The sequence below is a fragment of the Drosophila arizonae genome, chromosome 5 (assembly GCF_054131065.1).
Source record: "Drosophila arizonae isolate 15081-1271.41 chromosome 5, UAZ_ARI_1.0, whole genome shotgun sequence".
NCBI classification, from domain to species: Eukaryota; Metazoa; Arthropoda; class Insecta; order Diptera; family Drosophilidae; genus Drosophila; species Drosophila arizonae.
In genome coordinates this window covers 2,291,809-2,319,436 of record NC_142925.1, presented here as the reverse complement: position 1 = coordinate 2,319,436, position 27,628 = coordinate 2,291,809, and the positions used below count along the sequence as shown (strand labels likewise).

The 27,628-nt window shown below is 40.8% G+C and overlaps 1 protein-coding gene across 6 annotated transcripts in view; it reads left to right on the top strand.

Moving 5' to 3' along the window:
• Positions 1-27,593, top strand: part of LOC108616354 (uncharacterized) — a 67,095-nt gene extending 39,502 nt beyond the window's left edge. Inside the window, exons 4-9 of one of the 6 annotated variants that reach the window (XM_018011492.2) lie at positions 6,887-6,958; positions 19,822-19,874; positions 22,329-22,398; positions 24,798-25,343; positions 25,405-26,169; positions 26,228-27,593. In XM_018011492.2, the coding sequence (XP_017866981.2) occupies positions 6,887-6,958; positions 19,822-19,874; positions 22,329-22,398; positions 24,798-25,343; positions 25,405-26,169; positions 26,228-26,509 (1,788 nt within the window). In that variant the 3' untranslated portion in view covers positions 26,510-27,593. Of the gene's footprint in view, positions 1-6,886; positions 6,959-13,939; positions 14,996-19,821; positions 19,875-22,328; positions 22,399-24,797; positions 25,344-25,404; positions 26,170-26,227 lie in introns of those variants that run through there. The other 5 variants (XM_018011497.2, XM_018011494.2, XM_018011495.2 and 2 more) reach the window with 5 other exon arrangements.
• The last annotated feature ends 35 nt before the right edge of the window (positions 27,594-27,628 follow it).

Here is a 27,628-nt window from a genome sequence, read left to right as displayed (position 1 = left end):
ACAATTCCTGCATGTGAATGCACTTTTGACATGCAGTTAAAGCTGCTGCTCAGAGTTGACTGCATAATTGTGATTAGCTTTTGTTTCAAATTTGACTAGAATTTGTAGAGTTATGACTAGCTTCTCGACTCGACAGATGTGGCATTTAGCAGCAGCTTTAACATGTAGCTCTAACATATAGCTTAAGCCGCTCTCAGAGTTTGCACTCAAAGCAACCTTAACATGCAGTTTAGCCTGCGGCTTCAATTTGTCAATAGGATTTTCTTAAAACTCTACTTGATGAGTACTTTAACCTGCTGTTAAATTTTGACTACCTAACTCTTATGTAAAATACATTCTTAGCTTGTCTATTAGCTTTGAACTCAAGTAAAGTAAAATTGCCCTTTTAACATGCAGTTTAACTACCCACATTATCACGCAGCTTTGCCATCTGCTGTTAAAATTTAACAAACACTTTGACCCTCCAGCAGAACGTTTAGAGTCTCAAATACCCCAGTCAAGCCTCAACTGCGTGTCTCTATCTTTCATGTGTTTGGGTCATAAATCAGTGAATCTCTATCGGCGTTTTACCATCTGCTTAGAATGCTGCTGATAACCTACATGATATTTTTAGCAACATTTGAAGCAAGGGTTAAGCTCATCATTCTTAACATTTTGCATGATTTGATCTGTGGCAAGATTTATGTTCAATGTGATTAAAACTGCGGCCTGCTTTCATCTCGTCAGATTCTTCGCTTATGCTTTACATATTACGCTTAGAATTGAGGTTATATTTAAGATTTACAACGTGATTTATAGATAAATGCGCATTCGGTGAGTGTATGTAATAAAGTTTCAGAAGTTTTTTAGAAAGTATTTTATTTACTTAGATTTGGGTCATCTTTGTGAAATATAATGATGCCACTGACTGAAGCTGGGATCAGCGTTTATATCATTCGCTATGATTCACAAATGTTATTCACATTTGACTTTTGAATGACATATTTTAAGTAGAGCTTACGTCATTTTCAAGATTGTTCATAGCAAGATTTTGATTTTAGGGTTATATAAGGCAGATCATTGTGTATGAAGTCTGGCATTCCTAATTCCACTGACTTTTCCTACTCATCACTGAATATTATTCCGAGTTATTAAATTGCTAATAGGTGAGATAATTCTAGGTCATTTATATTTGGACTTCACTCACAATTATTCTGAAGGATAGACTTTAGACGGAGCATCATTGGAGTATCTATCATTCACAATAACTTATATCATTCTATGGGTCCCCCTCCTTTTGCTAAGTTTCAACTAGCCACTCCCTATCATTCAAAATAATAGAATCGTCCATATGTGATATCATTGAGTAGTATTCAGAATTATAGACTTTTTGATCTTATCATTCTGAATGATAGAAATTCCAGTAATTGCTCAGCTACATCATTCTCTTTTATTCCTAATAAGAGATATGTCCACCATTCGCAATCATTCTGAATGATTCATTTCTCACTAGCCATCATTCATAGCATTCACTCCCATCGCTTTGCATTTGCCACACCTCAACCTGAACCTCTTCATTCCGACTGACACCTTCATCGATGCCAAATCAACGTCAGCTGTTCGGCTGCATTTTCAGCCGCATTTCTCAGCTGTTGTGCAGCTCCACTTGACTGTTATGGCCAATTGCGGCTCGTTTTGGCATTGGTTTGCTCTCGCGTTTCCCATGAGCGTGTTTAGCTAAGCGTTCCCATAAAACTTTGGATGTTCGAGCATGAGGTTTATGCGATCACGTTTCGACTTCCGTGACGCTTTAATAGCGCTAACTATGGCGCAGGCGCGCACTGGTCCACTTGATTTATGGCCACCTCTGCCAGCCGTGGAACGTGGCCAACCTGGCCTGGCCCCATAAGCAGCTGCAAATGAGCTCCGCGCATCCGAGAATCTGCGCCTATGTAAAATTGCTTAGGACAGAGCTGAGCCATGCCGTGTAATGTTTCTCAGAAATCTCGTGACTCTTAGAAGCGGCCCAGCAGGCAGCTGGCTGATGCCTGATGGCTGCTGGCTGCTAATTGAAGCTGTCTTTAAGCCTGGCCCGCACAGTGGGACAAATGCAGCGTCTGTATTGATTGCCACACATGTTGAGCAGCTCTTCTCACTCTGCCCTCTCCCCTCTCCCTCTCTCTCTCTCTCTCTTGCTTTCTTCAAATGGCAACACCCACTCACAGATGGCTGCTGCAGCAGCTGCTCCCTCTCTCTCTCTCTCTAAATGGCATCTTGATTATGCCGCTCGCATACAATGGACCTGCTGCTGTTGCAGTTACTGCTGCATCAACTCTGTCTGCATCCCAGCGCCCTGTCATCAGAACCCAGTCACGTTCTCTGCGCGGCTGCAGTTGCATTTCTGCGACGTCTGATTGAACTAAAGTGCTGCAAGCAGAAGTTGCTCGACTAGGTAATACCCTGCAACTGCTATGCATAATAAGTGAGCATAATATTTGTTATATGTACATACCATCATAAATTATTAATATGTGACTCATATGATACAAGTTACACGATATTTAGCATACGATATTCTTGATATTCTATATACGTTATTCAGCATTCTGTTTACGATATTCACAATATTTTCCTTATACTATGTTTGGCATACGATGTTCAGCACTCAATATTTTGCTTACGATATTCGGACACAATGTTTGGTTCCCGATATTTGTCATTCCATTTACAATATTCAACACTGTATACGATATTCACACTATTTGGCATACGATATTCCTTATACTATGTTTGGCATACGATATTCACCATACGGTATTCACTATAGAAATCAATTATTTACTCTCCAGCTCTTCAAGCTTCTCCCCTCATGAAATCTCTATAACTTTTCTTTATGCTTTCATCCACCTGCTCGTATTCAACAACTAATATACCCCATTTGATACACTATGCCATGGGCTCGACGCATAAAAAGTTCATTGAACGTGCGGCAATTTATGTGCAACGTTTGCACTTCGTCTTCGGCACCTGCCCCTGCCGCATCGATCTGCCCCTTGAATCTTTGTTTGTTTATTTATTTGCCAGCTTTGGATTCGCAACGTTTTTGGTTTCAGTTTCGCTTGCTGGCTGAATGGCTGACTGGCTGGCTGGCTGGCGGGTTGGCTCAGCTGTTGCCAGTTGCCACTTGGCTGTGGCGAATGCAGTTGCAAGTTGCAGTTGCACATGCGCAGCAGACAGCAATCGTTGCCTTTGTTCTGCTGAGTGTGTGTATGCGCGAGGCAATAAAGCGAAGTATAAGTAACATAGCTATGCGTATACCCTGTAGTCGACTGACGGCATAGAAGACGTTATAAGGGATGTCCACTTACTTGTAACTGTCTCTGTCTCTCTCTCTCTCTCTCTCTCTCTCTCTCTCTCTATGTATGTCATATACTAGCTCTCTCTATCTCTTGTTGCCTATGCCTTGACTTCGCTGTCTAATAAGAAAGGGAGAATCTCTTTCTTCCCTATATAATCTCTTTTGTAGAATCTCTTTTTCTCTATATATGGTCTCTATCTCTATTTTACATTCATTTACTATCTCTGTACTTGTATTTGTCACTCTCTCTCTCTCCCTCTCTCTCTCTCTCTCTCTGTCTCTCTCTCTCTCTTACTCCCTCAATCAGTCACTATCTCTTACTGTCTCTCGCCCTTTCTCTCTCTCTCACTCACTTACTCTCTCTTCCTCTCTCTCTTTCTCTCTATATATATATCTTATGTATGTTTCAAATTGGTCTCCACTTCAGCTCAGATTACAGGGTATCTCTTAGTTCACCCACAGCTACTTCTTCAGCTATGCACTCTAGCATGTCAGAGTCACTAGTGATATATAGCTGAAGCTTTAGTTATTTTTTTATTTTTCAAGCCATCGCACACACTCGACAACAACAGTTTTATATTGTTCAGATAAGCGGGTTTTATATATTTGTGGATATATGTATGTATATAAGTATATGTTACATACGCTTTAAATAGGTTAGACACGCATTAGTATTTATCAAGCGGCCCATTTATAACAAAACGATCTCACTTGGACTATGTGTATATATATACTTATATATGTATATGTATATCTCTGCCTTATAAGTCTTTTATGGCTCTGAAATGGACTCCACTTAACCCACTCGACGTCTGCGTAATTTCCTGCCACAAATCATGGCTGAATCATGCATCTAGCCAGGCTCAATCTGGCATACAAATAGTACAGAAATATGTGCAAACGAGGGTGGTATGACAAATAGCTACAACTAGCAATACATAAGTATAAACATGGTATATATAAATTAATTTTTTATGATTTGACTTATTTTGTTTGCTTGATTTCTCTAACTGCCCTCGCTGGCTGGTACAGCCTTTTGGCATTTATTAATTTTCTTCACACCAAAAAACAATATATACATATACATTTTTGTATATATATGTATATATATTTATCTATTTTTTCTAGCTATAACAATTAGATTTTTACAACTTCCATTCGACTAATTTTTAGTGCTCAAAGCAAAATATGTTTTACGATATGTCTGATTGTCTCTATGTGTGTCTCTCCCTTTCTCTCTCTATGTATCTGTCTCTCTCTTCATTTCTCTATTCGAACTGCTGTTTAACATTTGTTTTTACGATCCCATTTAAAATTTTTTTTTGTGGTCGCTACTTTGTCTAGCGCCTAAAAAACCGCTGGACTCTCCCGACTAATAGGCTGAAAGTTGACTCGCTGGCTTGCTGGGTGACAAAGGCTCATAAAATAGCTTCAACTCCAGTGGAAACTCCAACTCCAACTCTGACTCCAACTCCAACTCCAATTCCAATTATGAGACTGTCATTCCAACTTCCTGCTGACGCCCACCCAGCTGAGAACTTATATAGGCAGCCAAGTGGGGGAACCTATCCAAAACAAGTCATAGATAGATCGCTCTGCTATGCAAGTGCCTTTGCTTTGTTCGTGCTGCACTGTCGCTGCTATTGCTGTGGCTGTTGCTGTGGCTGTTGCATGCCACACTCGACTGAATTATGGGCCTCGCACACCTGCAAAATCAATTCCGAGTCGAGTCCCAGACCTTCGCATCGCGTGCGAATGCAAAAGTTACAAAATATCCAAATAAATTCATTTGCTCGTAAATTAATTTAAATTTTTTATTATTTTCGAATTAATTTTCTCATGCTCCACTTAAAGTTCACGTTGGTTAAATTACAATCAGTTAAGAATGTTGCAATTGCTGGCCATGACTGCCTAATACTCTACCAAAATACCCTAACATATTTATTTATTATTTTCAAAAAAAGTTTTATAAAACCAATATACCCGTTTCACCTCACTTATAAGGTATACAAAAACTATTGCAATTGTGTGGCAACGCCGCTTTGTCGCCTCGATAAAAATGCAGTCGATAAGCCAAGTTTAGCAACAGTTCAATTACAGCTCGTTCGTTATCTTAGACCCGCATTTAGTCGAACTACATAAAAGCCGTAATTTGGCTCATAAATAGCTCATTCGCAGCTCGTTATCTTTGGTGAGATGTTGCAACTGACAGCACTTATCAATAAAATGCTCAAGTTAATTTATCGCTCAGTGATATTTCATAACAAAATTTGCTCACTTGCAAAGCTTTGATAAATTTTTAAATTGTTTTCGAAGTTGAAAAAAATTTGGAAAAATTTTTATATTATTTTTGAAGCTGAAAAATACATTCTTAGGCCAGCAACTTCGAATTGAGGTTGAGTTTAGAGGTGTGAGCTATTTCTTTTTGTGCTTGTCAATTAAAAAAACGAAACTTTTAATTATAAATTCAGTATTTTGACAGTCAATGTATTATCGATTATTATCGATACGACAGCTGACAGCTGTAGCTTTTAAAGGAACATTTTAAGCTGTTTGCTTTCCTATGACAATGTTTTCCGGACAATGATTAACTGCGATTTAAGAACTTGTTAAACCAACAGCTAAGCTATAAAATGTGAGTCAAGTTAATGCAAAATGTTTTTTGCTAGAGCTAAATGTATCTATTCTGATTTATAGCTACGTCAATGCCAAGAGGATTTGCCAATATTAACTGCCAGTTAAATAGCTTAACAACATGTTCAAGTTCAAGAGCTTCAAGTGTCTCTTAAATTTCAGACACAGATCTGTGAATGAGACTAACTCGAGACAACAAACTAAAGCTGATTGTCAACGGCTTGTCAATGTCAGAACAGTTTAGAGAAAACTTCAAATAATATGTTTATAGATTGATAATATGCTTAAGCGACTGTCCACAGTCTGAACAGTCAGTTCCATTAGCTCTATTGCTATGGAATTACGATATGGTTGTATATCTTGTTTAACGATTGCCTCATCGATTGTTAATTAGTGTGCTATAATTTTGACAGACAAATTTGTTATCAATGATTGACTGGAACTGAACGAGTTAAGGTGCTGCTCAGCCTTGTTAACAAACAGTTTATGGCTAACAAAATGTTATCTCTAGATATAGATATATGAGTGTAGTTTATAGTTCTCTACTCTATTAACTACATGTCAAATGTGTAACAGCTTTTAGCTAATTATTATTATAATCTGTTGTTTATAATTTAAAATCTTTGGTTAATAGTCGCTTACACACACACACACACCCACACACCTACATATGCATATAGAAATATATAAGAATATATTACGCATACGCCTCATTGGTTAAATTGGTCATCTATCCACACACATCCACTCACCCACACACACACACACACCTGGCACTTTCACTCTCAATCGCACTGCTACATCATCTATAGCTTTTCTTATTGGATTTGCTTCGATATCGTTGCCAACAACAACAAAAATCTTTGCATTTTGTTCTTCAGTTTGCGTTTCTTTCTTTTTGTTGTTCTTTTGCAGGATTTGTTATTGGAAAGGCGAATGATTGAGATTGAAGGCGCGCTGCTGCGTTTGCAGGAGCAGTTCCAAAAAGTGAGTATATATATGTGCCCACAACTACTCGAAATTGTCAGCCAGCGTTGCCAGACCTCAACAATTTCCCAGCTCATTCTCATCTATGGTGTGAGAGGGACGCAAGTGCTTTCAGCTATATGTATTAAATGTTTATATTTCCTGCCAAATTGGTTCGCATGGACATTCTGACCATCTTCCACGTCCCCCTCTTGGCCCAGATGTGCTCATTAATCGTGCTGTTGGCATTTTTGCCCAGAGTCGTTTGGGCTCTCGTGGTTTATGTGGTCAACGGACCAGAGCTTGGAGCCACTGACTGTGGCAAGTTATGCACATGCCACACAGCAGCAGCCAGTCAGCAGCAAAGCAACATTCGCTGGACAGCAAGCTCGGCTATGGTAATTAAAAGTTACAAGCTTTAATTACACGCAGCCAGAAATGAGATTATCCAAGCGATGGGCTAGAGCTCTGCTAGCGGGTGAGACTCTAGGAACGAACTCTGTTTTGGGTTTGACTCTTGAACTTGGAACTAATTTGGCTGTTGTTTTTGTTTAGTTACAATATTGTAAAATTTGAGGCTTGATTCGTGTTTCTCATTCTAAATAGTTGACTTGTTGGCATATTTAAAGTTAAGGTTTGTCGAGTCATGAGTATGGATAGCATCCCCTTCTACTGGTATGTTATTCACTCTGTTAAGACCTTCTGTCTAAGCCTAGTTCTTTAGTTACCATGTTGTAGCTAGTTAAAAGGTTGCCCTTTTTTTAAGGGCTAGATCACTTTAGACTCTAAGTTTAGTTACTTGTCGCTTTACCGTGTACTATGGACTGAGAGTCTGTTCTAAGATTCCCAAGTCAAAAACTATAAAAATGTTTTCTTGAGACTATCCACTTTTCATGTTCTTCTCTCTATCTCTAGACTATATTCTAGATCTAAATGAAAGATAAGACCTAAAGAAAAAGAAATGTGTAGCTCTTCTGATTAATTCAAACTAGTTGACCCAAGGCCCTTTTCGAGTGAAGCTGACAGAGTCTGGGTTTTTATAACTAGCTCTTCCCTTAACTCTTTTCAATGAGACCTAACTGAAGTGAGCTACAGCTTTATGGAATTTCATATATATCCGAGTCTCTTGACTGTCTAGACCTAATTGTTGTGCCTCGCCTCTCGTCTTACGCAGCAGCAGACCCTAGTTGAGTTATAGCCCCCATTTTTCGCTGACTGTAGAGCCCCTAGGCTGGGTTTTGCTTCCTGCTTTTAGTTAAGACATCGCAGCTTTAGGCCTTCGTCTTTTTTCTTGGCGCTGTTATTGCAAACACCTTTTCCGGCCGGGGGAAAAAATCTCGTATCTAAATGGCACATCTTGAGTCATCTTTTGGGGCGTCAGTTTTATGGCCGAGGCAAACGCATTTCCGGCTTTAGGTAATTGAATTTGATAACAGCCTACAGTATTTTGGCTGCTGCTTGGCTGCTTGGCCCAAATAAATGGCCAACGAGTTAAACAGCGGAGTTTATCGTGTGAAAAGGCACAGCATGCGGCCTGAAGAGCCATCACTAGCTAGTCCTGCTGCTGCCGGCTCCTGGCCAATGATTTCCGCAACGAAATTGCTGACGCCCGGCCACAGGAAGCGCTGGAGACAAAAATCCAACAGCAGCAGCAGCAGCAGCAGCCCCCTTAAGTGTATGGGTGTGGGCGTGGCATTTGGTTTTTCGCCTCAGTTCGTCTGATTTTCTATGCTCTGCTACTTTTTTTTCGGGTTCTGGCAAAAGCGCAAATTTACGAGCTATGGCACTGGCATTGGCATTGGCAATGGCAGAGCTACAGCTACTGTCGCCCTCTGCGTCCTCTCTTCCCCCGTCTGTTGGCTCTGCCCCCTTTCATACAGCTCGTTATCGCAGCTCCAAGTGCCACCACCACCGCCTTCGCCTTTTGGGCTCATGCATGGGAATCCGATTACTTTGCCAGTGTGCGCATTCCTTTGCTCAATGCGCTTTTCATGGCCGAGTAATATGAGATTTTTGATGAACTATGTAACGTTCTCAAGAAGAGGCGGTCTGAGTGTTACAGTAGATATATAAGTAGGTGTAGATAGATATGAGCTACATGAATATATAGAGCGAAAGAATGAAATGAATAGATGGATAAGTTGATAGATAGATAGATAGAGATAGATACATATGTAGATGTAGGTATATAGATCGATGGAGGAATCATAAATATTTATGTATATAGATAGATGGATAGATAGAAAGATATATGGATTAGACGCATAGATATGTGAATGGATAAATGCAGAGATGGATGGATGACAAGATGGGTCGCTAGAGAGATAAATGAGTAAATATGTATATGGTTAGATAGTTACATACACAGATTTTTGGATAGATAGAAAAATTTAGATATGGTTGGACCGCTATCTAGAGTGATGGATGAAAATATAGATATAGATAGATAGGTAAATAGATGGATGTGTAGAGAGATAAAGAGAGAGATAGATAAAAGTTTAAGCAGCTATAGCTAGCTATGTAGCTAGATAGATATAGTACATAAGAAGAAACTGAGTCAATTTATCGTTCTATTAGCTCTCTAAGCTCTTCTAAACGTTTAGATAGTTAGCATGTGAAATCAGTTGACATAGAAGTGAAGATATACATAATGCATATATTTGTTTGCAAGCTATGCTAGATACTATCAATTTGAATATGCAAGACTTCCTAGTCTAAAGTTTTCCTAGAAAAGATTCTTCGATTTAAAATCACAAACTGTACAAAGTAACTCTGACCCTTTCTCTCCGTCTCCTGACTCCTGCCTCTTTCTATCATTATACAGCTGATGTCGTCCACTCGAAGTGTATTCCAGCTGCGTGCTATGCCCAGTCTACCTTTTCCGGTTGTTTGTCTTACTTTTTTTTCCCTTCTTATTTTTGCCTTTTGGTGAGCTGCTTTGCCGCTTTGCTGCTTTTACTTGGTTGGCAGTTCGACATTTTGGTGGTCGCATGAGATACATGAGCTAACGTTGGCTACGTCTGTCGACTCGTCTCCTGCTGCTGCTGCTGCTCGACAATATTTCTGCACTTTATCTGTCTGTAAATAACGATTAACTATGCTCACAGCTTCCAGCTACCCGGGCTACCCGGTTTCACTTAGACGGAGCTTGCGGCACGCCCGCTGGGTGTGTGCTTTATTGTTATTGGCATATCAGTGGCTGGCGTGGTAGTGTGGGAGGGAGTGAGGAGAAAGGCGGAGGGGGAGGGGCAACAATGACAAGTCAGCCCAAAAGTGTGAATGTTGCAAAATGTTGAGGCCAGTCTAACAGAGAGAAAGAGTGGAGAGAGAGGGAGTGAGGACGAGGGCCATGTGGCATGCAATAAATGGCACGATTCAATGAATATCCATCTTGTGATTCGCTTCGCTCTTATCAACATCATCATCATCTGCTTCTAATTTGGACAACATACAGTGGCCCTGGCCGAGGCAGTGCTGAGCTCCTGGTTGGACAGCGGGTGCGGTGCGAGGGTGGGCAAAGCACTTTGTGCAAGTACTCGCATTACTTCCATGCCAAATGAAATTGATTCGCATCTGATTATTGCTAGTCGTGACCATAAATAGTTAGCTTCTCTCTCTCTCTCTCTCTCTCTGTCTCTCTCTCCCTGTCTGTCTTTGTATTCAATATATATGCATATTATGTATATGGCAAATGTATGGATGCAGTAATATAGCGATAGTTATACTACCCTGTCTCTTCATCTCTTGCCTCCTACCTCTCCCTGTCTCTCTCTCTCTCTCTATCTCCATCTATGCATATTGTATGACATTTGCCATAGCATCATTTGATTAGCATCAGAAACCGCAAACCCTCGGCCACAAACTCAAATTTGAGCCAAGACTAATATTGATTGATTGTTTATTGTTTATTGATCAATCTGCAATAGGTCAAAGCCAATTGCTTGCGGAAACTTTCGGAAATTGTTAAATATTTGAAACACAATTTTTGGTAGACAATATATAGTATATATGCATATAGTAACGATCCCACAGCCAAAGAAACTGAAGAGGTCCAGGAAAGCGGCTATCGGGGTTGAAGGAAAAGCTGAACGAAATCACAAAAAATATAATTTTTGAAATGTATCGAAGTTAGAATCAAAAAATTGTCAGCTTTGTTACATATTTCTTATAGCATAGACAAGTTTATACCACAGATAAACTGCACCTATGACTTACAATCAGATAGAATATAACAATAGATGATTGTATGGGCTTATGCCCTACAAATTGATATAGATAATTGGCCTTTGCTTCAGACGAAAAATCTCTTGCCATGAACTTTAATCTTGCAACTTGACTTGGCTATAAATTGATTTGTTGTGGTTGTTGTTGCTGTTGTTGTTATGGCAGAAGCTATTGTTGATTACATTGTGAACTCTTTTCTGTTCACTGTGACTGCAACGACTTGGCTGAAACTTTTACTTCAGGGTTTGGCTTAGCTTCAGAATTGAAACAGAAATTTTATTCAGCTGAAGCATGAAAAAAAATCTCTTAACCCAACTCAAAATGCTGACAGTTGTTGCTGCTGCTGCTGCTGTTGTTGTTGTAGGACTTAGCTATGCCATAGCTTCAGCTGAGCCCAGGAAACGGAATCAAACCCAACCACCCATCACAGTGACATCTAATCCCTTTTTTCGTGCCAGGGAAATCGCTCAAATATTTAGCCAAGAAATTAAAAAAGAACGAAGAAATGTAAACAAACGAGTGTCAAAGCAGAGAGAGAGATTCGTATTTGCATTTCTGTTCGTGTATGTGTGTGTGCTAGCGTGTGTTTACTGTAGCTTTGTGTGTGTGCTTTTCATCAATGATAAATCAACAAATTGGGGAAAATGCAAACGTCGCCATTCTCCGACTCAAACATTGGCCATTTGCTAATGAAGTTGGCTCGGACAATTTATTAGATTTAAGCGCTCCAATTGCCAAGCACTGACAACCCCATCTATTTCCAGCACCCAGCACCCAACCCCACCCCCACCCCCAACGCACACCCTTTGTCAGCTGTCAACAATAGCCCCAAGTCTTGGCGCAGCAGCACGTGCTCAATTTTTAATTCCAGTGCAGCAGAGACGCCAATCTGCGTCCCCCAATCCGAATGCTCCAGCTACGCCCTAATAAGCTGAGTTGCATGCAACTTGCCAAGATTGCGAAACTGTTGAGGAAGTGGGGGAGTGAGGGGAGGGGAGGGGAGTGTAGCGGGCGAGGGAGGGGGCCGGCACAATTGAAAAGAATATCTGAATGTCACAGTCAAGGCGGTTGCTTGGATGCCTCGATAGCGGGGCAAGCCACTTGGCTAACCTCTGGGCGGGTCTGACGTCGACTTCGAGTCGAGTCGACTTCGAGTGCTACTTGGTCGCTGACAAGAGCCTTGGAGGCGGGCAGCGCAGCGCAGAGCAGAGCAGAAGTCGCAACATAAGCACTTTCTTGTTGCCCGCTCAGGAAAGAAGAGAAGAGTATATGGGCTTTCATGCTAAAGTTATTTAATACATAAGCAATAGTCTATTTGCCTCCCAAATTGAGATTTAAATATATTTATTTAAGATTAGCAGAGCGGACTACTGGAAATTCAAATCACCGATCAAGTAATACTATATAGTATAATTTTTTATCAAAGAAAACATATAGTAGTTCCATTTACTAGATCCTTTATTGAGCTCCTTTCTCCTTTTAGATTCATATAAATCTATTATCCACAATTATACACCCCCTCCTTGAATCTTGAACGAGTATTAAGCAGTCGTTGCTACGCGACTTGTGCAACATTCTTGCTTAATATTAATAACAACGTGCCGCAGCATAATGATCAACATCTTCATCAGCAACAACTTCATCATCGGCCTCTTCATCAGCATTGGAATAGCTAATAAGTTTTGTGACAAACGTTTTGATGGCTCGCTCACTCGGAAATAAAAGCGGCGCCAGCGGCCACAGCCCATTCGAAACTCCTCGTTGAAGACCCTGTTTCAGACGCCCCATGGTGTACGCCTTTTGATTGAATACATTCCATGCCCCGCCCCGAAATTGAAGATGAGGGAGAAATTAAAGATGAGGCGACCTTAAGAGAATGCACTTAAAAGGCAATTAGTTAAAGACTAAATGAACTATGTAATTCAATTTGGACTGAAATGAATGTTTAATGGTAGGGGAAGAAATCCCTAAAATGCTGCAAGAAATACCAAGTTCATCAAATGAATGATAGTTACTTATTAGGGGAAAGAGAATTTAGTTTTGATCTGTTTCACAGTTAATGAAGTTGAAGCAGCTATGATGCTATCGGAATATATGCCTATATAAAGAATATCTTAATATACCTAAATAAGCTAAATAGATCTTCAAGAAATTTCCTCTACATGATTGACCTTAGTCAAAATTACAAACTTAATAACAAAATTAAACAACAAATTAAACAGTAAAGTTCTGTAAAGTTTTTCGTTCTCCACAATTGACTAGAAGTTTCGATATTTGCCAAGAAAAAAGCTGAACCCTCCTTTATCACTGAGTTCCCCCCATCAAGTTTATTCCCTTTAGGGTAGGTCGTAGAGCGTTGCTAACTGTCTTAAAAGCGTAAGCTCCTTTTGCAACACTGTTGCACACATGCATTAATGACCCTTTTGTCATTGCCAAATCCACCCTATTTTTGCATTATTTAGTCTTATATAGTCGTCTATATGCATGTTAATTTCTATATGCCCTTACCTTTCAGTTGACCCCCAAGAAACGGTCTGCTTTTTTAACTGATGATGAATCATACGCCCACTCAAACCAGTCGAGCTATGAAAACTACCACCACACTATATATGCATATATATTATATAAATATATATGTATATAAGACTCCTGTACCCCTTGATAAATTAAAAAAAAAGAAGAGTGCAATGCAATTAATTTTTCGCGAATTCACGAACGAGGGCTAAATTCGTATCCCTTGTCAGCTGCTGCTGATGTTGTTCAAGTGACGTTTAGTGTTTGCCAAGAACTTGGATGGCTCGTCTCTATGTAGATCACCCCCTAGAAACTGCTGTCAACCCTCTGCTGGGCACATCTGCAAAATATTCCCATTTTTTTTTTGTTATGTTGCTATCTGTCCATCTCTTGCTCGCACTTGAATTCGAATTCGAACTCAAACTCCCAACTGCCACTTCAACCCAACTCCAGTTCCTAGTTCCAGTTCCGTTTGATGTTTGCTGCCGTCGCGGTTCATTAAATTAAAAACAGCCAATTCGTTGCCAAAGCAATACATCAAAAACCGTTGCAATTGATGGACAGAGAAAACGGGTGTGTGCGTGTGCGTGAGTGTGACAGACAGCTTGAGCCGGTCTCAGCTGATGCTGATGCTGATGCTGATCTGCCGGTCATAGAACAGCAGTTTCAAGTGGTGTGAGTGGAGCCACACAAACACACTCAATCGGCTCTCTGCCTGCGGCGAATTCGCCGCCTCTTTGGCTGCTCTCTCACGCTCATGGCCGCTGCACTGCGGCGAGGGTTGTTTTACACTGCCCGTTTTTCAGTGTTCCGCCGGCTGTCTGCCCTCCCAGTTTGCATCGGTCGCGCCGTCTGCTACGCTTTTTTATTTCGTTTTCTTTCCCATAGAAATTATAACTTTACCTCTAATTTAAGTAACGCTCGTTTTGGGGGTTTCTACAAACAGTTTTTTATCCGTTTTGGCTTGTGCTCAGCAAACATTATGACAACGCTTGGGGACAGCGCCCGAGGCTAAAGCAACGTCGGTTGTTTGTCTGTTTTTTCGCCAACGACAACGACATCGACGTCGCCGCTGCCGTCTCCATTGCTTTTGTGGCGTTGTTTGTATTGCTTTACATGTGACACACACACAGAGACACATATGGTTGCCATGCTTGTGTGCGTATGTGCATATTGTGCTACCGGTTGCTTGCGGTTTGCCTTTTGACCGTTTGTTGTTGTTTTTGTTCGTGCTGTGTAAAGAACTTTCCAAGAAATTACTGCACGCAGATAAACATCAATAAGCAATTGATATATTGACATATTGGAGCTATTGAAATGGTAAGATTCTTCCTAATAAATTGAAAAAGTTTTTTTTTTTTTTTTTTATGCTCACTCAGCGAAAAAACCTCGAAGTTTCTTTTGCAGCTATAAAATGTCCTCAGAATTTACCCTACCCGAAAAATGTACTTCTGATGGACATTTGTTGTACTTATTTTTGTTTTTATTTCTTTAAACGGCAAATGCCTTATTAAAGTAACGTTTTTAAGCCACCTTTGTCCTTCTATTAGCTTCTTTGCTATTCATGAAAATTGGAAGCTTAACTGGACTTATAAGGATATATTTCCACAGTTCTTAAGCTTTTTTAATCCATATTTCTAACAAATTTGCAACCCTTATACATCTACATATATTCAAAAAATTTCAGAAAAAAAAAACTGTTTTAGAAATTTTGAAAGATTTCTATTTCCATTATATTTTTGCTATTATACATCTTCTATAAGCCCTCTTATAAATTACCATCCATAAGAAATTATACTTACAATTAGATTGACAGCTGATTGGCACAATCCATTGCTGTTCCCCTCTTAAGACCATCTAGACATTTACCACCCGCTATTCAATCTGCATGTTAATTATTAATAAGCTGGCTTGAAACATTTTCTAAGGAATCGCCCCTTCTCCACACTCCAATTACAAATCTATCAGTAAAATATTTTGGCTCACTCGAAGCTTCGACCCCTTCCACTTTAATAAACTGCACCCCCCAACCGCTGAGTGTGTGTGTGTGTGTGTGTTTGTGGGGTGGCTTGTCCAGGGATTATAGCGGGTGCAAACATTTCGCTGATCCACTCCGGTGGCCACCCTCTGATTCAGTTTTTTATACGAAGCGACCGCCCGCCCCCATCAGACTTAAGACTTATTGTTGTTTTGGTTGTTGGCATTGAGCCTGGCACGAGTGCAACATGTTGCCGGGATTTGTTTTGTTAATTTTTACAACCCTAAATCATCAACGTGTTTGAATACTCGCTCAGCAAATTTAAATGGGAGCGTATGCGGTTAAGTTTTCTATAAGTTATAGGAGTATTTTATTAAGAGAAAAAGAAGAGGAGTCTAGTTATATATGTGCCTTTTATATAGATAAATATATATTCTGATTTATCCTTGAATGAAAATTAGTAATTGCTATATTGTACTGTCATCCCTCATCATCTCTTCTTCTCTTTTGAACGAGTATATCATAGTTGGTTATGCCCGCTTTGAGCAGCTTACTGTTTTACCTTTGCATTTTGTGTCACCCTAATATGCCCTGACGTGTGTCATTGACTAATTAAATTTTAAGCGAAATTGAATTGAATTTGAGCTATTTTTAAGCCTCTAAGCCTAATTGGAAAAATGCATGCTAGATTTTTTTTTTTTCTTTTTTATGAAGGTCACCCTTACATACCTAGTAATGTTCCGTTGAGTAATTGAAATTAATGAAAATATATTTTAAAGTCAGCCTTGAACAAATATGCTTGCCTTTTACTTTAGTTTTATTCATTTTTGGGCCACCTTAACTATCTAATCGTATTTTGTTAGCATATAGAAATATTTGTAATCCCCAATATCTGTCTAAAAGGATATTTGAGCCACCCTAAGTTAACTATCTATAACTATTTGTAAATATAGTTTATATTTGAGCTAACTCTAAATCTTAAACGAGTATTAGCTAGTTGGCTAAGCTCGTTTATTAAACTTCTCTAATAATATTTGTCCAATTTGTAGCCAGCCTAAACCACCCTAAAGAAAAACTGCATTGGACAGTTGCCTATGCCCATTTCTTACAATCACATTTCGCTCTTTTCCAATTTTTTGGGCCACCCTAACTCACCTAGTCCGGTCTCATTGACTAATTGAGACTTATGGAAATTTGTGCTGTTTTTCTCTTTTTGTTGGCTTGTTCAGGCTTTATTCGTGGCTTTTAATTAATAAGCAAAAGTCCGGTTCGATTTTATGAGTTTATCAATGGACGCAGCACAGTCTGGACTCCCCCAAAAAGCGCACCGAAACATGCCGCAGCTCCACAGTCCCCCTTTTCGGCTAGGCTCTGCTTTTTTATGAGCAAAAATTCACAATGAATATTTATGCGCCACAGTTTGTGGGGGTCTCTCGCTTTTGTTGTTGTTGTGGGTGCAGTGGCAGTGGCCAACAGCTGTTGACAGCCGCACCAGTTGCCCAAAATAGCATTTCTTCAGAAGGAGGGGGGAGTGGTGAGTGGGGAGCACAAACAGTGCCGCCACCACGCCTGCTGTTTGGGCTCTAATTTTATTAACACGTTCATCATTCTATGCCACTGCCACACAGCCAGCAGCACAAGGCGCACAAGGCGCAAGGCACAAGTGGCGCCTTCGATGGCAGCCGCCCCTCTCCGCCTGCCCCACTCCACCCTTGACAGCACTTGTCTGGGTGCTGGGTGCTGGGAGCGCCAAAGCAGGCGGACGGCAATCAGTCTGCCACAGCAGTCGCGTTTGCCCATTTGGCGCCTGATTTCTGGCACGAGATGAAGATGACGAGCTATGCAGCGGCAGGGGTGGGGGCAGTCATGGAAGCGCTGTAGTAGGGGTAGTTATAAGAGGCGGCTCCAGCCAGCTACCGAATTCTGTGTCGGCAGCATTTTAATATTGTATTATGTTTCGCCCGATGCCAGGGCGAATTAATAAAAATTATTGCATATATATTTTGTAATTCAGTAAGCGAGCTTCAGCTTTATTGCGGCAAAGTGGGCGGGGGTGGAGGTGGGGGCTGGCTGTGGATGTGGGTTTTGGTTTTAGCTTTGGCTTTGGCTTTGGCTTTCCGCCCCTTCCTTCCGCTCTGTTCCGTCTGTTGTTTTCGCGCGTGCTGCTGCCTTTTTATTGTCATTCCCAAGCAGACGCTATAGAAAACATAGGGTATAACAATGAGAAAACTTCACATATAAGCAAAAACAATTTGCCGTATTATAAGGGAAAAGTTGATACATTTTTGATTAGCATATAAAGTGGAATGAATTGAAGAGAGTGAATAAAGTGACAGAGATAGAAGAAGAAAGAGAAAGCGAAAGAGAAAGGGAAAGAAAAAGCGAAAGTGTAGCAGGAGAAGAGTTAATCTTACCACAGGGTATACAAAGAGTCCTTTATATATTTATAGACAAATATTTGTCTTATATCAAAGGCATATTTTAGGCCTGGCATGGAATGTTGCTTCCAACTCGAGGAGTTTCCTTTGAGGTATTCGCAATATTTATTTTAATACAAAGCAAAATTTCGAAGGTATTCCAGAGAGTGTGAGTGGGCTTTCGAGAGACGGCTCTCTGTTACCTCTGTTCTGAAAAAGGGATGTACTTGGAAATTCTCAAGAGCTGTTAAAGCTTGTATTCATTAAACTCAACTTTGACTTTTTATTATGTTAAATATTAAACAGCATAACTTGTAAAACTACTTGAGTGATAAGTGTATATCTTCCATACTGACTCTTATAGAGCTAATATGATTTGATGCTCTTCTGAAAACATTCTTTCCTAGAGAACTTAGTTTCCTAACTGCGTCATCTATGCAAACTGATATTAGACAATCGAATTCTGAGATATCCTAGTGCAAAAAAAAACATATGATATATGATATGACAATATTCGAGTCTTAGAATATGTCAAATATCATATACATCACCTCTTGTTTGCACAAGGATATCTCAGAGTTTAGACACAATATTTCTAATAATATTTTTCTAAATATTTCCTTGAAGTGTTTCAGTACTTTAATTGATGCAATCTCTTGTATCAAGAGCCTAAGCTCAAGTTCAAAAATATTTACCTAAAACTAGTTTCATTTACTCTAAACGAACTTTGATGCACGAGGAAGTGTTTAAGCAGTAAATGCTGTTTGTTGTCTATAGACAAAGTCGTGCTTGATATTAAACAAATTTATTTTGTATACATGCATATATGTATCTCTAGCTATCTAGCTATCATCCAGTCAAGCTCCAATCTTGTTTGTTTACTCATTTCTATGCCCCCTAACCGCGTCTCATAAGCAGCTCAATTTGATTTGCACTCGAAGCTGTGTTGTCATTCATTATATTTGCACTAAAACCAAAACGATTTATTACAAACGCTTGGCGCTCAGCCACTTCTAGCAAAGTATCTGTATCTTTAGCTGGCAATGTGTTTGTATCTGTATCTTTAGCTGTTGCTGTTGCTGTAGCTGTAGCTGTTGCTGTAGCTGTGTGAGCTGTCGTCAGTTGGATGAAAACGTCGTGATGTTACTTTTTATCGATTACATTTCACGCCAAAAGCGCAACAGCCAAAGGGCGAGGGGGGCGTGTGGGGCCACTGGCTGCCGGTTGTTGACTCTGTTGATTTATTGTTGCATGCAACAGAGTACACACACACACACCCATACACAGCTCCCTCTCGCTCAGCTGCTGTTCCGCATTCTCGCAGCGAAGTTTTTTGATGCCATTTAGAGCTTTGCAGTCTAGTCGAATGGGGGATAGGGTGGGGATTGGTGGTTTAGGGGGTGTCGTGTAAGGTCGGCTCTTTCTTTGTGTCTGGTTCACGTCGTCTTGCATCTCTCTCCCGCATTTCAATTTCATTTAGACTCACCCACACCCACACAGACACAGACTAGCCAACCCTCCGCATACCCTGTATTATCTTTTCTTTTTTGTCACTTCCCATCAGCTGTCGGCGTTGATTGTCTCCGTGATATCTGGCAATTAAATTGTCTCTCTTAATCATTGGCCAACTGCACTAATTTATTGTGTTTAATTACTTAAGCATTTCGTTTAATGTATATATAATATGTATATCTATATAAACACCCTCCCCCACCCCACACTCTTGCCTCTTTTTCAATGCACTTTTCCAGAGCCAATGCGGGTCGCCAACGTTCGAGAAGGAGCTGCGCGAGCAAATCGAAAAGTAAGTTACATTATCATTGTTCATCGTACTGATGTATGTGTGTGTGTGTTTCGCATGTGTGTGTGTATATACATTTAAATTGATTTCCTTATCTATTACACCAATTACACTATTCTATGTGGGATGTCTCTGTGCATCCTCCAGGGTCACTTTTTTGTTAGTTTCCATTAGTTCTCAAGCTGTCCTCCAGTCTAGACTGACCTGACTTATTAGCTACATATGAAATAACTCAAATTTAAGCCTGTACTCCCATGCCACTTCAGTATTGGCTGCATATAACATTAGAACTTAGCTATGCAACTGTCTTCCGGTATTACTTTTTTGCCCCTATCTGAACCTGAAATTGCTTAGCTCATTAGCTAGCCTGGTAATATAGCTAATTATCACTAATTATACGTACGAGCGCAGCGGTCCTCCAGGGTCACTTTTTAACTCAATTCTATGTCTCAGTGCCTTCCAGTCTAAGCTTACTTCGCATATTATTTATTATTATTATCAGCCAGTCATAAGTATAGAGCTTTATTTTGAGACATTTAAATATATCTTTTAAGCTGTCCAGGTTTACTTTTTTTGCATTCAAATTCCCAACTGCGATTACTAGTTAAAGGTAAAAGTCATGATTTTTCATGATATATCATGTAATTTATTATAAAGTGCACTCCAAATTTATCCGACAAGTTCCATTTTCTTGTACTCCAAGCTCAACTCAACTACATCTTCAGCTATCTTCGAATAGTTTTAGACACTCCCATATTATTCGCTTTGCAAATAAGCTCCAAGCTCACTTTATACCCTGAACATAATCTTTGCATTGCAGGGCAATTCAAGTGGAATGTAGGCTAAGTATTTCTGAAACACTTAAGTGTATTGTAATTGTTCCGCCTAGCATTGCTTATCTATGGGGTTTATCAAAGCTTTTTAGCTCTTGAATATAGTTCAATAGAGCTGAAGCATAGCAACAGTTGGTTGATAGTAGAGCACTAGACTACAAAATATTAGAGATTGAGAACGACAGAGCTAGACAGAGGTTCAAATATATAATATATTTATATTTAAGCTAGATAATAGAAGTAGTTCTTAGATAAGTTGAAGAAACATTAGATACTCAGCAAGGAAGTTGTCGGAAGTTTGCAAACTGAAGAAATGGCAAATATCACAAGAAAATATATATAGAACATATAACAAAAGATAATGGAAGTGCTTTATAGGAAAAGGAAGTAATAAAGAAAATGATTAATAGAGAGTGGCTCCAACTATTAACTAACTTATCTTGATAGAACTAGTATAGAAACAGAATATAATATAAATATATATATATCTAACAAAATTCTTTAAAATACAATCAGATAATTATACAAATAATATATATGCCAAAAATTTAGGTGCCACAACTGCTTAGGACTAGGTTAACAATTACTTAGGAAAACTTTCAGCATGGACAAATAATATATTAGAGAATTATGTAAATATTATACGTAAATATTTACGAGCGCTGCCAGAAAGGAGAATTGCCCGAAATGTTTTATGCATTCCATTTTGGGTGGAGCGAAAAACGAAATTATAATTCAAATGTTGGCCAGGGACAGCGCTGGGCAAATGTGTGTGTGTGTGGAAAGGGGTTTACTTTGGCCATGTTCTTTGTGGATTTTCCGCTACATAATTATGCAATTTTTGAAAGAGTTTCTTTGCGCCTAGCGCTGGCCAAGCAGCCGGAGCAGACGTTAAATATATTTCATACCAAATTCGTGACCAAGAACGCCTTCAACGACTTACGCATCAGGAAACCAGCGCGAGAGAGAGAGAGAGAGGAGAGTGAGAGAGCACTATGGGTAGCTCGTAGACTTGACCAAAGTTAACGGCACTGAATGCAATTTTCCAAATTACTGAGCCAACTCAAGCAAAGCGAATGGCTTGGCCAAGCTGCAAGAGGCAGGGGGAAGGGGAAGGGGGAGAGGGAGGCGGGAGCAGCAGTTGGAGCAGCTTGGCAATCAGGAAGCATTTATTTGCAGTCAGCAGGGCCTGGGTCTTGGCCATTAGAAACATGCCTATGCCTAGACGCGGCCATCAATCAGTCAGCCGCAGCCACAGTCGCAGCAGCAGCAGCAGCAGCAAAAACAGCAGCAACAGTCCGTCCGTCCCTCTGTCCGTGCCAATGTCCGTCCCTTCGTTCTTGCTTTGTATTCCGGTTCAAAAGCTAATTACGCCAATTTTCAATTCGCGCTCAACTTTGATTTTCACACATACATAAGCATAGACATATGTATACATACACACACACACACTCACACACATACTTGCAACTTGTTATTTTTCTACCATTTCATACAACATTTATTTATTTATGTCTTTTTCTTTTTGTTTTTGTTTTCTGTCTCTCTCTCTCTCTACACATTTGCTTGCCCGCTTCTCCATACGCTGTCTCTTTCACACCAACAACAACACTTCCGCTTGCAGCATGAATCGCATTATGAAATCCAAAGAACGCAAACAACTGCAAACATGTCGGGATCACAAGGCCCTGCAGGTACGTACCCCATATATACACATATATACATCTCGATTGGGGGGAGGTAGGGTTGGTTATTGCGATTGCTAATGTTGTGCTTTATGCGCTGTAGCAACAGCTGCGAGGGCTGGCACGAAAGTTATGAGAACTCGACTAAAACTTTAAAAACAAAAAAAAATCTAAAATCAAATCAAATTTTTATTCAAGTCGAGTACTCTTTGCTAATGAAGCTGCCCTCGTTCATTTATATATTGATTACTAAATTATTATACAATTTATGAAGTATCTAAAATCAAAACATTTGAAACAGATTTTCCTTAAATTGTATTTCTCTGTTACAACAATTAACAAACCGTTTGAACCACCCACGCGCAATGCGCAGCATGTGGAAAATACAATTTGCACTCTGCGACCAAAGAGTTTTTCTTTTCAGTTTTCCTCGCTCCGCTTTTTTCTCTCTTTTTTTGTAAGTTCAAGCTGCGATGTTGGGGAAGTTGTGGAGTTTTCTTAGGGGGCGCTTCAAGCCGACTGTCTGTCTGCTAAGACGGCCAGTTGCTATCGAAGACGTAGACGAAGTCTCAACGAAGTCATAAATAAACGCATAAATTCATTTTTAAGAACAATGTCTCCCCTCGCTACCATTTCGTGCATACAAATTGTCGCTTATCTGGGCCGAGGCTGCGAAGTTGAGAAAACTGAGACTACGCGCTGAAATTGTTTTGTTTTTTTTTTTTCGCCAGACATATTGTTTTCGAATACCCTGTAAAGTTGATGAGAAATGAGTAATGGAAGTATTTTGCGGCAAATAGGCAGCGCATGAGCTCTAATTTATTAAGTATATATATATAAAGAGTATATACTTTCAATACACGTTTTGTTGAGTTTATTTAAATATTTCTATTTCTTTAAAATGCCAAAATATCGATAATTATCGATAAATATGCTATACAGCTCTATCTGTAGCAACACAATTCTTCGCCTCAAGTTTTTTGAAGAGTTTTTCATTGAGTGGACTAAATCGATTTTTATCGATAAGTGTCATTTCCATTAGAATATCTAAAATCGTTTCAAGTCACTTTAGAATTCTAGAATGTCAGCTTAACAAATCAAAGTATAGGTACATTTATATAAAAACTCCTATCGATTTATTGGGTAACGTTGAGTCTGTTACTTCCTTCTCTCCCTCTCTCTCTCACTCTCTCTCTCTCTTTCTCTCTCTCTCTCCTCTCGCTGTCGCACACTTGCTTTATTTCCTTAGCTTCTGCGTCTTTTGCTTACATTTTTTTCATTTTAGGAAATTGATTGAGCGTTTGCATTAGAGACGCTTCACTGCGCTCCACTGCGGCATCTTTTCATTGCCCAACAGGCGAGCGAGGCGCCCAGGCCCTCCCCTTCCCCCTCCCCCTCGCCAACGCAGTGGGTGGCTGTTAAGATTTTATACGAAATTGTTTCTCTGCGCATTCGGTGCTAACTGACATTGGCTAAGCTTCAAGTCGAGTAAATTTGGTTTTCTTTTGTTAAAGCGACTCTAATGAAGCCCAAGGCTTTTCACACTCACGAACTCTCGAATCGACGAGTTGCAGCGACCTTCGAGGCAGTTAACAAGAGCTGGTCAAACCCAAATGGGCGGGGCACTCGGGGTCTCTTTGTGGGTCTATTCGATTGCATGTAAGTCGTTCATTTAGCACTTTTGAGTTGACTGTCAGCCGGAGTGCTGCCACGATCGATGGGCGACCCTCGTCAATGCAAGTGCCTCCGGGAGTCGGGGGAGATCTCCACGCGAGATGTGAGACTAGGAGTTACCAATTTAATTAAACTATAAAATCGAGCTGGAAACACATAAACTGCCCCGTGAATAAAACGAACCTTGATTTAAATTGAACTATAAACTGAAATTAGTTTAGACAAGGCTCTAACCTTGACTATAATTGTCGAGAGTCTGTCTTAGGGCGGATCAAAATGGCCAACGCATCACTGATAAGCTAAGCTTTATGACTGAACCAACCTTGAAGAGGATTATCTTGCCTGTCTAAACAACTAATGAAATTTAATACCGATTCGGCCAAGGGCAAGATAGTTCTTCCGTTTGTGATATGAGCATCAAATTAGAGGAATCCCAGCCACAGCTTAGCTCTTGAAAAATGAATCCAGAGAAAACAAAACTGATTTTGAATCCAACAATATATTTCGGATAGACACTTAAACTATGACTTCATATGCAGAAGAGACGTCTTAGATCTCAGCCTTACGTCAAATCACTGACTTAAGCCTGAGTCAAGAGGAAAATGAGATTCCATTTGAGAAAACTCAATAGTTGAGCCTGTACTAAATAACTCTTTCCCGTAATTCTACAGCTCTACCCCAAGTTTTTCACATCTAATAAGCCTTCGTCTCTCTCTCTCTCCCTCTTCCCATAGACACGCTTTGCACGGCAGGAGAGTCTGCTGCATACGATGCAGCAGGAGAATCGAGCGTTGCTCACACGAATACGACAGTACGAGCACTGCCTGGACGATGTGATGCGCAAGGTGGTGGACGCCATTGTGGCCGAGGATAATCTGAGGGAGGAGGTGAGCATGCTGAAGAGTCGCGTGCGCGATCTGGAGGCGCAGAATGCAGCGCTGTCGGCGAGTCCGGTCAAGGGGCGTGACGAGGGCTACTGCACGATGAGCAGCGGACAGCCGCAGCCGTCGAACGGGCATTTGGAAGGACTGCCCGAGGAGCCGGAGCAGTGGCTGCTGCCAGCCGAGCCCTGCTCAACCGAAATGGAAGACTGGAGCATGTCGCAGGAGGAGCTGGCTGTGATAACCTTCGACGATGAGCGCGATCGGCAACAGCTGCAGCTGCAACGGCGCAAACGGGAGCACGACTGGCTCTGGCCCTCGAGCGACTTCATCAATTCGACGACCGTGGAGACGGACGACTCTGTCGCCGATGGCATTGCCCAGCTGCTGCAGCAGAAGGTCAGTTGAGTCTTGAGTCCACTGTCAACTTAATCTTTAACTTATTCTCCGCCCACTGCAGCTTGTCTACTCGGAGGATGAGGAGGTTGCCTGCACGGACTTTACCAACGACTTCTATAAGCTCGTCAACATACGGCCCAACTCCTCGCGCAGCCTCTTCTCATATCTGGAAGGCGAGACTGATGATGAGGACGACGAGGATGAGGAGGACGAGCAGGACTCCAGCATGTCGGAGAGCCAGATTAAGCAGCGTGTCAGTCCGACGCCCAGCGAGGCGGGACGTGCCCAGCTGACCAGCTGCTCCTCCAGCGAAACCGATGAGCACTCTGTGGCACCTCCACCGCCGCTACAACCGGAAGCGGAGGCGGCGCATGCGGAGGAGGAGGAAGAGGAGCATGACTACGCTGTAATTGAGGAATGCCGAAGACGTGTGAGCGACATCGAGATCGAGGATGTGCCCCTGGTGAAGAACTCGTCTCCTGCTCTCAACGAACAGCAGTGCATTGCACAAATCATCAAGACAGAGCTGAGGCGTCCACCCCACGTGCTGGTCAAGTCCAAGTCGGTGCTGGAGGAGCAGGAGCCCAGCTGCATATTGCGTCACAATCAGCGCCGTGAGCTCGAGTCCAGCGTGGTGCGCAGTGACAGCATCAGCTGCGCGATGATGGCCAAAATGGCCAAGGAGACGCCCCCATCGCCAGCAATGGTATCCAAGCTAAAGGAGCGACTGCTGCAGCGCCACGCGCCGAATCCAACTGGCAACTCCTGGCGGCGCAGCAATGGCTGGAAGCGTGTCACCTCGCCCGTTGCCGGATCAGCCAAAAAGGTAAGTGCTTCATTGCCCCAATCATGGGATATGAGTTCATGTAGTGAAATCTTTACAGGAAGCAACAAAGACAACCACGGAGCTGCCAAAGAGTTGCCAGCAAAAGGCGCCGCCCACACGTATACCCACATGCATACACACATCAACCACATCATCCACAAGCTCATCCTGCTCCTCGTCAACGCCTTCGTCGCCCTCGCCGCCAAAGCAGACGCAGAAGCTGACGCAGCAGCAGCAGCAACAGAAGCAGCAGGCGAAGCAAACACCGCAGCAGCCATCGCAGCAGCGCAAATCCAAAATTCCTCCACCTGTACCCGTGCGTCGTTCCTATGCCAGCTAAGAGACGCCCCCATCCCCCCTCTAAGCATAATCTCAAACAGAATTCTATAAATTGATAACGACAGAGCGAAGAGCCATCGCGCATTCGCCGTAGATTTAAAGATTTAAAAGACTAAATTGTGATATATATTCAAACTAAAAACGAGAGAAGAGAGCAGAAGCAGCAGGAGAGGGCGTGCATGCACGAATACAACATATTTATATTATATATACACACACCTATATATACATATATATATTTAAGAGTCTTTTGGATAATGTTTACTACAATCGATACAAGGCTCGACGTGCTCTATACAGTTTTGTAGAGCAGCGATCGCAGCTACAAGTTCCCAAATCGCATTTCCAAACTGATCGAAAGAGGATGAGCTCTTCAGTATATATATAATGTTTATAAGCTGTATAATCTGTATACAATATATATATATATTTATATTTGCATAATTTCTATTGGACTAGCCAAAGCTTTGCTCAGCATCTGAGCAAAGTGTCAACAAAAACTAATAAAACTATTAACTATCAGTAAACAGAACTATAAATATATAATAACAAATAGAATATATATATATTTAAAAATGTAGTCTTCCGCACAAAATCGAGTGTACTATATATATAGATTTGTAGAACAGTTATGAAACAGTCGCTAAAAATTTGGGTGAAAAACAGAAATCAACAAAAAGGCATATACAGTACATAAACATATATATAAAGATACAGATACAGTAGATAGATATATACCGTGTATGGTATATATGGTTTCCGAGCGATTACAATAAAGTGTATATAGATACATAATATATATAGGCATACAGCTCTTCTTCTACTCTCTAGTTAGTCTCTTTAAGTAGCAACCGAACTCTGGTTCGGTCCTTGCAATCACATCCTACATAAGTACGAGTTATATATATATATAGTATAGAGCATATACAACCTATAGCAAACGCACTACGCTCGACGGAAAACAAAATTGAGAAGTTCTAAATTTAAGCTCGTATAAAACATTATAAATGTATTTTCTTAGCGTAGCAAGTACAAAATGTAAACAATAAACAAAAAAAGTTACGAAATATAAATTATTAAACCAATGCGAAAATGAGTTTCAATTGCATAAAAGACACTG